At 33.6% G+C, this 12,178-nt stretch overlaps 1 protein-coding gene across 6 annotated transcripts in view; it reads left to right on the forward strand.

Annotated features, from left to right (window-relative positions):
* The window catches only part of PTBP3 (polypyrimidine tract binding protein 3), a 39,523-nt gene extending 27,852 nt beyond the window's left edge, over window positions 1-11,671 (forward strand). For all 6 annotated transcript variants that reach the window (XM_057374536.1, XM_057374540.1, XM_057374538.1 and 3 more), the window contains exons 8-15: window positions 353-515; window positions 3,591-3,668; window positions 4,304-4,434; window positions 6,879-6,912; window positions 7,528-7,620; window positions 8,149-8,365; window positions 9,382-9,459; window positions 10,157-11,671. In XM_057374536.1, the coding sequence (XP_057230519.1) occupies window positions 353-515; window positions 3,591-3,668; window positions 4,304-4,434; window positions 6,879-6,912; window positions 7,528-7,620; window positions 8,149-8,365; window positions 9,382-9,459; window positions 10,157-10,289 (927 nt within the window). In that variant the 3' untranslated portion in view covers window positions 10,290-11,671. The remainder of the gene's footprint in view (window positions 1-352; window positions 516-3,590; window positions 3,669-4,303; window positions 4,435-6,878; window positions 6,913-7,527; window positions 7,621-8,148; window positions 8,366-9,381; window positions 9,460-10,156) is intronic.
* The last annotated feature ends 507 nt before the right edge of the window (window positions 11,672-12,178 follow it).

Raw genomic sequence — 12,178 nt, forward strand, 5'->3', positions numbered from 1 at the left:
GAAYCTTTAAAGATCATCTAGTCCAATCCCCTGGAGTGAGCAGGGATATCTTCAACTAGATGTGATTACTTGGAGCCCTGTCCAATGGGCATTGACCACCTCTCAGGGCATCCTGTGCCAGTGTTTCATGATGCTTATTGGAAAAAACTTCTATATAGCTAATCCAAATTGACCTGTTTCAGTTTAAAACTATCACCCCTTGTCCTATCCCAACCTGTCCTACTAAAAGATCTGTCCTCATCTTTCCTGTAGGCCACCTTCAAGTGCTGAAAGGCTGCAATAATAATACAAGCTTATAGCAGTGGCTGCCGCGATGTGTTTTGTCTCTGAAAATGTAATTATTTTTCTTTAGACTCTAGATGGCCATAGTGTCTACACTGGGTGCTGCACTCTGCGTATTGATTTCTCCAAGTTAACTAACTTAACAGTAAAGTACAACAATGACAAAAGCAGAGATTTCACTCGCATTGACTTTCCTGTTATTGATGGCCAGCGAACCCTGGAGACACCCTTTGGTAAGAAACCTTCACTTYTTGTGGTAAATACATATTGAGAGCATATTTTTTATGGTGCATTTATGCTCTGGTTTCGTATCTGGCTCATAGAAGTGTACATTTTGCATACATTTCTGTTTGTTAGACCCAGTAAAATTTGTTTGGAAAGCATGAATCCAAGTCGTAGTAAATGAGTATCTGAAAAACATGAAGATTAYTCATGGACAAATTCTAACTGTTGTAAAAAAGCTGCAAAATGCTACTAGAATGCTGTGAAATGGTATCATTGGTACAGGTAATGTAATAAATATTGCATAACAGAATGGAAGTCATCACAGATTGATGCTACTTGCCTAAAGCTGCTTAAAAGTAAATGTTTTTACTTGTTAATATTTTAGGATACCTGCCTGCTGCAAGAAACAAACTATAAGAAAATTCAGAATTCTGTGCTATTTATATATGTCTATGGTCATCTCCTAAAAGATAAAACTTAAGAAATTTTATTAAATTTTAGAGCACAATTTGGTGGCATAAAGGAGACAATGTCTGATTGAAGTGACACTGGAGAAGTGCTCGCAATGCAATTCAAGTCTTTTTAGCTATTTTTCTCTCTATTGACAACCATTAGAAATAATASAAAGCTAAGAACTGTCTTAGCTGTTGAATAGGTATCTAAGTGCTGTCCAGTTGGTTAGCACAGTAAAAAATAATAGAGAATAATCCCCTATTCTCCTTTACTTTGCTACGATAGGTAGGGCAAATACTGGGTTTGGTTTGATTTTTTTTCAGATAGGTGAGTTAGTTATTTTAGATTAGACTAAGAAAGTGAGTTGCACTCACTATTTTCTTGATTTTTTTGTCTTTACTGCTTCCCTTRAAGGCAGGTCTTGGATATTTATGTTATAGACAACTGCCATTATAGTTGGGGGCAGAGAAGGAGAGTGGAATTCACCATACAGCATTATAGAAATGTGCTACTACAGCTCTAATATATTCTAATTAATTGGACTCRCACTATTTGAAATGTCAATGGAAGGAGAAAGTACAGTTAGAGTTGTTTGTTTCTGCCCTTGCTTGTAGGACAGAATTAAGTATGCTTTTGGAGAATAAAATATGACTGCTTCTCCATATCTTCCCCCTCACTCTTCCAGGTTTCTTATTGCTAGGAGCCTTTTTTTCTTCTTTTGTAACAGTAAGAAGTGCTGGAATAGCCTGATGTCTGTACCAAAATTTGCCTGTGGTACATTCACAGTGCAGCAGCTGCACAGATATTTAAAAAAAAAAAAAAGAAATAAAAAGCTGTAGACGGGGAAAAGTGTGCTTCCCAGCTAGCCTTTCTGTCAGTTTTGACAACATGCACATATTGGCATATTCTGAGAGGCTTAGTTATCGAACATAAGGAAAAGATGTTCTAAGTCATGTTATTACTTCCACTACCTGTTGTTACTAGTGGATGTAGTTTTGATATAGAATTATAAGTTAAAGCTGCTAACAATCAGAATAATACATCTGGTTTTTTTTCTGTAGATGTGAAGTTATCTTAATAAGAAAACTGCACTGCTCTTGAAATACGTTTTTCCACTTTTTTTTTTTTTCTTTTGACTTTTTTGTGGAAAAGGTACCACACTACAAATAAGCAAATTTTGTGAATATATTGCTTTTAAAGGGTTCTTGCAGCCAATGACCATAAGCAGAAATACATGAATTAGCTTGCTTAGAAAGCTCTACTGATAAACATGAAGCAAATTAATTTTTAGAAAAAGCAACAAAGAATTCCAGATCTTTCTGTAYTAACTCAACTTTACAATTTTACATGCCTGATTTTGGTATCAGGGTGCAACATGCAGGTCTTATTTGGCAGAATAAAAGCTCTTGATCTATTTCCTCATTCATGTTTTCATTGCCATTCTTAGACTGTGAATAAGTGATTAATAACTCTATTGCCAGAACTTGTCAGTATAATGCACCAATGTGTGTATTTCAAGAACTTATTTACTTGCTTTGGTGTGATAAATGTATTCAGTTTTTTGTATGAAAGACACATTGTTGCCACAGATAAGAGGAGGTGTAATGTGATGCAGTAGTCATGAATACTTGATCTGTGGTGTCTGTTCAATTTGTTTTTGTAATTCATAATAGATACTTCTTTTGGTATTGTATCATTCCTATCAATAACTATTTGCTAGTGGTTCTATTTCAGTCAGTGTGGATGTTTGAGYAGTAAAACAGGCATATTACCAAGCTTGTAGAATGTGTTTTCTGATTATACATGCCCCATTAAAAAAAAAAAAAAATCTGATGTGTGCTTACATATGAAAGAATCCACAGCTCAAGGTTGTATCTAACTGTCTCTTAGAACACAACTTTGTGTGCTACCCTGGGTAGCACTTAATTCCACATACTAATGTGGAAATCACTGAGCTCTCTTTGGCACTGGGGCTCCTCTTAYGTTGTTATTCTGGTTAATGCTTGTGATTTCAAGGAAGGCCATAAAAAACCCTGGTTATGTATGAAGTTCTGCAAACTGGGAAAGTACGTCTTGTATATACATATGGAGAAYATGAATACTTTATGTATTTCAACAGCTAGTAAAATTTAGAATCTCAGATTAGTTATAGATGTTTGTATTGTTTAGCTTATACTGATTTTAGAAATATTCAGGAGTTGTATCTCATCCTTGCAAAACATTTTGACTGTATTTACTTGCAGAAAATTTCTAGAATWCATGTCCATCATGTGAATAAAAACATTGAACAATGCAGGCATATTAACTTTAATGGAGAATAATCTATGCCGTGCCTTTCCTATTCAAACTTCTCGAATTTATATTTTGCCTTGACTTTATTTTGGAGMGGATTGTTAAGACTGACCAGACTATTTGCCTTCAAAAGTGGCTGAGAATTGTCTTTGTAAAACACAGAATCTTGGATTTCAATGAGASTTTTAACCCAAGCATATTATAAACATCTTGAATCACAGATAAAGTCAAAATAGCAACACTGGCACCTGATTCTGATTGCTGAAATATCTTCTTAAGAAGAAAGTTTTCCAAAACTTTAAAAACATATTTTAATTAGGTGTATCTGCTCTCTCTAGGCCCCCAAAACACCATCTTTCCATCATATGCAGGRCCTCCTGGGTTTGCCCCAGCCTTGGGTTTTCCTCAAGGCGCAGGTAAGTTTGTTTTCTAAAACTGTGGTGTCTCTAGTTATGGCTTGTGGCCCATCTGAATACACCCATTCAGAGCTGTGTTTTTTTTAAGTATAGCAATCAGAGCATAGTATTAATTTGAGTCATTCTAATTCTCTTACGCATATATATGCAAAAAAATAAGTTTTGTAATAAAAACCATATACTGATGTATTTTATVATTAAATAAGCAAAGAACTTAAATGCCATGTTTACCTACAAGAGAAGAAATTAAGCATTTGTTTTTCTAAGAATGATAAAACTGCTATGACATTCAAACCAAATAAAGGGAAGTTTCCCTTTTCTGGTTATGAAGTGAGAAATAGAAAGTTTTTTAGACAGTGATCTTTTCTAGCACAGGGTAAACATTTGTGCTGAATTATTTCTCTTCTTTCTTGGGCAAATTTAATCCCCTTTTTGGGTCTTTCTATGCAGCTGAGTGTTTATTTTTCTCTGAAAGGGAGGTGCTTCCTGCTTYATTGATTATATACTAATAATAAGTAAATTCCCCAAAAGCATTTTAAAATTGAATATTGATGTTTTTTGCCAAATACCATCTGCTTTTGTACTCTTCCATTTTCACTTTGAGTTGTCAAGTGATGCTATTTATACCCTTCCAGGTCCTTCAGTTCCGCCTGTTCCTGGAGCACTTGGTTCTGTCACAGTCACCMCATCAGCAGCACCTGGACCCATGACTCTTCCTGGTATTCCAGGAAATTCTGTTTTACTAGTCAGCAACCTCAACCCTGAAGTAAGTTTGATTGGTGGAACTGATGCAAGTGTCACCTTGTACCAACTGTCAGAATTCTTGCAAATTGACATTAGCTGAACAAGCAAGAGAAATTCTCTATGCTGATAATATAAAAAAAACAGGACAGTTCTATACGTTATTGGGTAGTTGGCAGTATTGATGAGGTTTATAAACCCCATTCATCCGTGAAAAGCTACCTAATACAACTGATTTTAGGAACCCTGTGTTAGCAGTGTAGTTAGTAATTAGAGAGATCTCTATGATAATCAACAGCAAGAAATGTTTGAAGATGTAAACAACATACATATGATGATATATTGATATCTCTGTTAATGATTCCTCTGTTTGCTGCTTCATCTGTAAGGAAGGCAAAGAATTTTTGTTATAAACAAAGAAAGTAGATGGATAATAGGGAATAGAAAAGGAAAAAAAGGGATGCCAAATCAAGTACACATGTACACTTCTCATAATACTACACAGATGCTTTTTCATATGTTGGCAGTAAAATTACCAAGGACAACTTGGAGTTATTTTTGTAAATAAAAATTTCATAGGCTGGTCTATCATCTTACTCATGTTACTCAAACACTSATCAATGCTTACTTAAAAGCAATGTACGACTTTTAAAAAGATTAAATTGAGCTTTACCAAAGCCATGGCTTGAAAAACTACCATAACTATTGATGACCAGTCYTATTGCAGCAATGTAAATTCTTGTTATACACACTCAATACATTTACTTAACTGTAAAATTGTTAAAATTAGGACTTGTTGCCAAAATGGAAGTTAGCTGCATAATCTGAAGTTTAAAAATCTGTTGACCAGTTTCTTTAACCTTTAAGTAATTGTTGGRTATCTGTTTTTGTATTAACCGCCAAATTCATACTAAGCATCAGAAGAAACAGCTGTAGATATGGCTGTAAGACAAGTCGCTTTTTCTTTGATTTGTCAATATATCAGGGAGTTTCTGATGATGGCTGTGGATTTGCTTTCTGCAGCTGACTATTTAGGATGATTTTCTGAATCTGAAAAGTGTGCTGCTTAAGAATTCACATATGTGAAGCATAGGTCAGGCTCTTTTTAGGACAATGATGCTTTACATGGTAATAATCATAGCTAAGAATTAATGTAGAACATAGTGCTGCAATGGATGAGACAATGTCAGTGTGTTAAGTAATGTTCAACTTCTTAAAAATATARAAATAAGGATATACAACAGCATTAATTGTTGGAAATATATTTCTTGGCAGCTCTGTAGCACTTCTCCTTTGGTACTCGTTGTCTGACCCCTGTCACTTCTCTTTCTATGTATAGAAAATGTGGTTGACCTTATTTCAGTTCATATTTCTCTCCTGTTACAGGGTATCAGTGTGCRTTTAAATATTCCTTCATGACTTAAATTATCTTTCAATTCCCCCTCTTTTGTTTTGTAAGCAGAAATATTGCAGTCTCATTTGAATAAGGAATTACTTTTTAAAACGGAAACATCCATCCTGAATTAAAATATTTGGGCTGGAAGAATAAACCCTTGATGAATTTAAATTTTGTATTGATAGTAATTGTTCTCTGCTACTAAATGCTGATGATGAAGGGATATGGGCTTACACGTAGGCTGCAATATGTTCTATTTTTGAATAATATAGGTAAGTTTGGTACATATTTGAGAAGTTGAGTTGAGAAGGAATAGGGCTAGAGAGTGTGAATAGTGCTTCTGATATGTGCGTATTTTTAGTACACATTAGTGGCAAAACATTTGAATAAATTTTGGCTGAATTAGGGTGTAAATTATCTTCTTTGGTGATTAGAACACAAGAATTTAATTATTTTTCAATATTTAGCTTTCTGTTCACAGTTTCTGATTGAATGCAATTTAAATACCATTTTCTATGTTCCATTTTCAATTTAAATACCATTTTCTTCATATATAAACAGTTAAATTCTGTGTGTCTCCCATTAGAATGTCATGGCCATGTAGATGGATGGGAAAAAACTGAAAACAAAGCAAACACATTTTGAAGCAACTGGGTTTTGGTTTTGTTGGTATTGTCTGTTATTTACAACATACGAAGGAGTTCTTTAATGCTTTATTTTTATTTTAGCAAATGTCTTTCATTTTTTTTCAGGGAATGAGCTACTATCTTGGAAAGAATAAGGTCAAATAATGAAGCTACTTAAAATATTAATAGCTTCTGCAGCATGACAGTGATGAAAATGTATGAACTGAARTGTTAGCTTGTTTGCATATATTATATGTGCAGAGCAAATGTGTATTAACAAGAGTGCTGTACACTATAGTTAGTGCAGGGAATGGCTTTTGGAGAGACAGGTTTATGTATTAGTATGCAGTATCTCTTCCATTCTTTTTGTTTACCATGCACTTACGGAATAGATGTCTTTATTTGCATGGCTTTAGAAATAATATACTCATTTTATCATTTAAACAGGCCATCACACCTTATGGACTTTTCATCCTATTTGGTAAGATATGTCAATATATCTTGAGAAACCACAGGGCTAGTGGTTCTTTTTATTTATCTGACCCATGCTGGTTAATTCAGATTCCATTGTTCTGAATGGACAGATTCCATGTCTGCCCACTGAGAGAATGTGCCGGTTTTAAAATGGCAATAATTTTAGTTATAAGCCACAGGTACCAAATAGGCGRAACAGTTAGTGTCAGAAGAATTTCAATGTGTGGTCCAATTAATTTACTACAAAAAAATAGGAAAGCAGAGTAAGATGAAGAAGCAGAGATTGTCTCCTGTAAATGACATGCAATTCTGTAAAGCATTTCCTCTGATGCAATGTTTGGCATAGTAGTATTTTAATATGCCTTTGTTAAGAGGATTTTGACAACTGTTGCACTATTTAAAAACTGAACAGTTGTATGACTAGGATCCTGGGGACTTTCCTCCAGTTTTGAGCCTCAGAAAATAATTCACCAACTTTAAAACTCTCTTGTAGTAATATTTTAACCAACATGGTTAATGATGTGATTATTCTGTGTAACTAATGTTAGTCAAAAGGCACAGACTTGGCCTTGTGCTTTTCATAGTAATGCTCTGAAAAAATTCCCTTTCTCAATTTCCATAGGTGTATATGGTGATGTGCATCGTGTGAAGATCATGTTTAAGAAAAGAGGAATTGCTTTGGTTCAGATGGCAGATGCAGCCCAGGCTCAATTAGGTATGGATTTTTAAGGCACAGTTATGCTTCAAACTAGCATGCGTTTAAAATAAAGGAGGAATTTGCCACCTGTCAGTGACAAGCATAAACAAATGAAATTTGTCATTGTGCTGCATTACTAAATATGAACTTTGATTATACTCTTAGTGGTTTTAAAAAGAGAAGTCCTATAATTCTCAGTCTACTAAATGTTAGTGTTAAATCATACAATTTTCCCATCATTTATTTTAATGAGATGTTGTATTATTTTCCAGTAATTTATCTTTTATTTCACTATTTAAGAATAATCAGCTGTTCTTTATTGAAATGCTGTTTTATTTTTTTTGGCATTTGAACTGGAGATTATTTTACATCCTTATCCTTATTTTAAATGTAATGTTGTGACATAGCCCACCTAGTAGATGTGGAAGTTGCAGTTTAAATTTAGAATGTGAAATCTGACACCAAGTAAAAACAGTATTAGTATTTGAAGAATCATCTTTTCTTCCCCTCCATTAATTCCTTTCAAATTACATTTCTACTGGTTAGCTATCAATTACTTGAATGGACAGAGGCTTTATGGAAGGGTCATGCATGCTACTCTTTCAAAATATCAGACAATTCAACTTCCTCGTGAAGGACAAGAAGACAAAGGTCTGACAAAGGACTACAGCAATAGCCCTTTACATCGCTTTAAGAATCCTTGCTCTAAGAATTTCCACAATATCTTTCCTCCATCTGCCACCCTTCATCTCTCCAACATCCCGTGAGTATCTACGTGTGTGATCTTCATAGTTGGTTTGTAGGTTATGTTGTCAAGTTGCAAAGTCTGACATAAGCTTTAGTTTACTTTCCTTGGCTTTTTACAATTCATTCTGCTGTGGGTCATTCTGGTGTGTAGTTAACAATAAGTGAATCCTTTAATTGTCCCTTTTTTATCATTAGCTAAGAGGATAACTGAATGATCTTCTTTGAGGTTTTAGTTTGTTTCCTTTTTCTTGAGACTATGCTTTTGGTTTTTTAATATTAAATTATGTGTCACAGATTTTAATACAAGGTTAAATATGTGTTTTTTGAGATAATGTAAATGACAACAAATTCATCCTTGACATTGTTATTTAGTATAGATACACTTTTGAATAATTCTAACACTTAAAAAATAACGGTTTCTACAGAATTCAGACCTCTTATGTGGAGGGCAAGTTGTAAGGGAAAAAAATGTGTTCTTTAGACTGAAATAATCTTTTTTATGTCTAGAATGTTGTCAACAGTGTGTGGAGTAACAGCCAAACAGAAGTTTTTACAGGCTTCTCCTGTTTGGCAGCTGTGCAGGGAGGGGAAAAAAAGGAAACTGGAATTTTGTCCAAGTAAGAAAAGAAATKATAAGACACTTTGAAAATGGCTTTTTGAGTAAAATGAAAATCCTTCAAAAATGAAAATACGTGAACATATTTACACAAATTGCAAAATGAAGTGTATTCCTTCTGCAGATTTTAAATTCAGATTTTTCTGCAATCTGAATTTAATTGAGGARGAAACAGCGTTGGAGAAAAAACAATAGAATCTAAAATATTTTTGTTGTACGATATGGTACTAACATATACAGTAAAAGGCAAGTGTTTTGGGCTGAAGTGTTGACAGGGTATGAGTTGGTGAAGAGTAACTTGAACAGCAGAAATTAATTTAGATGCCAAAATTGAGATCTTGATGTTATTACAGAACTCTGTGCTCTTCCACAGGTTGAGGGGGGTTTGTTGTTTGTTTGKTTTTTTTTCCAATTAGGCCTTCTGTTACTCTTGATGATTTGAAGAACCTTTTTACAAGTAAAGGATCTACTGTGAAAGGCTTCAAATTTTTCCAGTAAGTTCTCTTGTAAAATTCCTAAGCAAGCTTTCATGCTGGAAGATAGCTATTTGCTTTTTTGTGATTTTCTATGTGTATATATATAACTATATACAGCATTCCATGAAAATGTAGCTATAGGCAAAAGCAGTACAGGTATCATGATTTTAAGATACATTTAATCTTAAAATTTTATATGGAATACTGTGTTAGCATAACTAAACTAAAAATATGCAGTCTTTTAGCAATTTCCATGTGTTCAAAATAAAATAAGTTTAAGGAAAGTGAATGCTTGCTACATGAAAAAACACAAGCTGTGTTTATGTAAAATGCCATATTAAAAATGACAGTGATGACAATGTATTTACATTGATTAATTTGGCAGCATTATTTTAGTATACTCATACCTGCTAGAAWAATCCCATCTGTTTGGGCAACACAAGTATTTCTTAGAAGTCTTCTAGCCTTGTTTTGTCCTAGCTTTTTGAGGTCCAGTGTAATGAAAGAATGACATGGTTTTAAGCCATAGATTTACAAAATTTATGTAGTTTTTTTTACCTTTACATTTTAGCAGGTGCATTAATAGTTCTGATTCTTTTGCTGTATGAGTGTCCAGTGTGTGTGATATGGCTGAAGAAAAACTGCTTATGTCACTTTTCTGTGATGGCTAATGAAAAATTGGTTAGGATTAATTATGGTTTTTATTGTACTGCAGGAAAGATTGTAAAATGGCTCTTATCCAGCTGGGCTCTGTGGAAGAAGCAGTTCACGCTCTCATTGAGCTTCACAATCATGACTTTGGAGAAAACCAACATCTCCGMGTTTCTTTCTCAAAATCTACAATCTGAATTTTCCGTGAACTTTCCCTTTAAGGCTGCATAATGGTTTTAGTGAAATCTTCAACTAGAGACTGAGACAGCTGTGATCAACTCTGTCTCTTAAAAGAAAAACCTCATTCATACACGAAGAATTAAGTGATGATTTTTTTCTCATTCTGGCTGCAAGTATGTCATCCTATTCTTCTGTGAAATAGCTTTAGCAACAATATTTATCATCAAATTTACTACTTAAAATTATATTTTGAGAACATCCTTTTAGCTTTTATTTGAAACCAGCCTTACAAAACAATTTAGAGTCCTTTTACAATATACCAAACGAGAATGTTTAATAAAATGGTAAATCTACTCTGTGCAGATTAAACACTAATTTGAATGTGAAATAGCTTGGGTTTCTTGAAGAAAAGCAAACAGTAACTGTGAGTATCTTCTGAATAGTATTTATGTTACCAGGGTGTGTGTTCATACTTTGGCAAATCTTTACAAATAACTCATTCATAAAAATTAAAAGTCTGTGCTATTATAGATTAAATTATTAGAGAAGAGGCAGTGCCTTCTCTCTGGGGAGTAAAAGGTATTGAAAAGTTTCTTCAAGATGTGGTATTGGAGAATTAGGTTACTGTGACCATGGGTTGGAAGTTTGATGTCTTATTTCTACTATGAAGTGATGTGTAGTAGTACCTTGGAGAAAATAAGACAAGAAAATGGTCCTGATTTAAAATAATTTTTTACGTTTCTCTAAATAATTAAATRTTTGCAATCTTACGGAAAATATTCAGGTCTATGATGGCTTTTCAAGTTTTTAAGAAGTTATTTTTGTTAGGGTCATCTTTCAGGGCAGAAAAATTAAACCTTGAGGTTTTTTACCACTCTGAAGTCTAATACTTAAATTACTGTGTATTTACCTGATTTCTTATTATGTGCCTTACTATATGTGTATGATACAATAGATTAGTGTGTTATCTGATGTATCTTGTGAAAATATTGTGGACTTTGTGAAAATTCTCCTCTTGGTCTTTTTGAAAATGTTTTCCATTTTCACTTCAAGATGTATTTTTTCATTGACTAATACTCTGAATTCCAGTTTCTTGTACTTTTGGAGATTGGATATAGGTTGGAATGAGATTTCATTCATTGTGTAATCACACAGGGATTCTTTACCTAGTTGCACTTCTCTGATGGTAGTACTTCACTGATAAAAAAATTCACACCCAGGAAAAAGACAGTAAAAAACCCAGACAACCTAAACAAACCTATACAGAAAGGCCAAACAGCGACTCCAGTTCACTTTCTGGACTTCATCTAACTTTTTGAGASACACTGGCTGTATCAGAATATTCTCTTTTGGCTGTCTGCATATCTTTATCAGTATTAAACTTCAAGTGATAGAATGCTATCATTCTTTCCTTTGTAAATTTGAAAAAATGTTGGATCCTAAATCTTGATTTCTCTTTGGGGAATGAGCTGAGATGCAGTTAGGTTTGGTCATGAGTGTACAGATGAATACTACTGACTATTACTAAATTTAAAAAAGCTAAATTTCATTTTAAGAGCTTTCTCTTTCTAGCATTTTTTTACAGAAATTAATTGAAAATTAAATTTTACTTTACCAAATTTTAGAGACCTATTTCTTTCAAACRTGGCATTTAATTACCCCTAACTATTGTAGAATTTGTTTCTGCTATAACATTTTGYCACTCAAAATTTCTTTCTTCTAAAAAGAGAGTCTTACTATTCTGATGAATGAAAGAGTGTGTTTCTACCATGTTCTGAGTATTATGTAGGGAGCTTTTTCAAATTTTCCCTCTGAATTATTTTTGCAAAATCAGCCCAATACTAGCTTGCCAGATACTAGTTTAATGTAGGTAAGTTGATTACAATGTAGTTTTAAGGAAACTTCC

This window comes from Malurus melanocephalus, unplaced genomic scaffold (assembly GCF_030028575.1).
Source record: "Malurus melanocephalus ecotype Western Australia unplaced genomic scaffold, MMel_1.1 scaffold_228, whole genome shotgun sequence".
NCBI classification, from domain to species: domain Eukaryota; kingdom Metazoa; phylum Chordata; class Aves; order Passeriformes; family Maluridae; genus Malurus; species Malurus melanocephalus.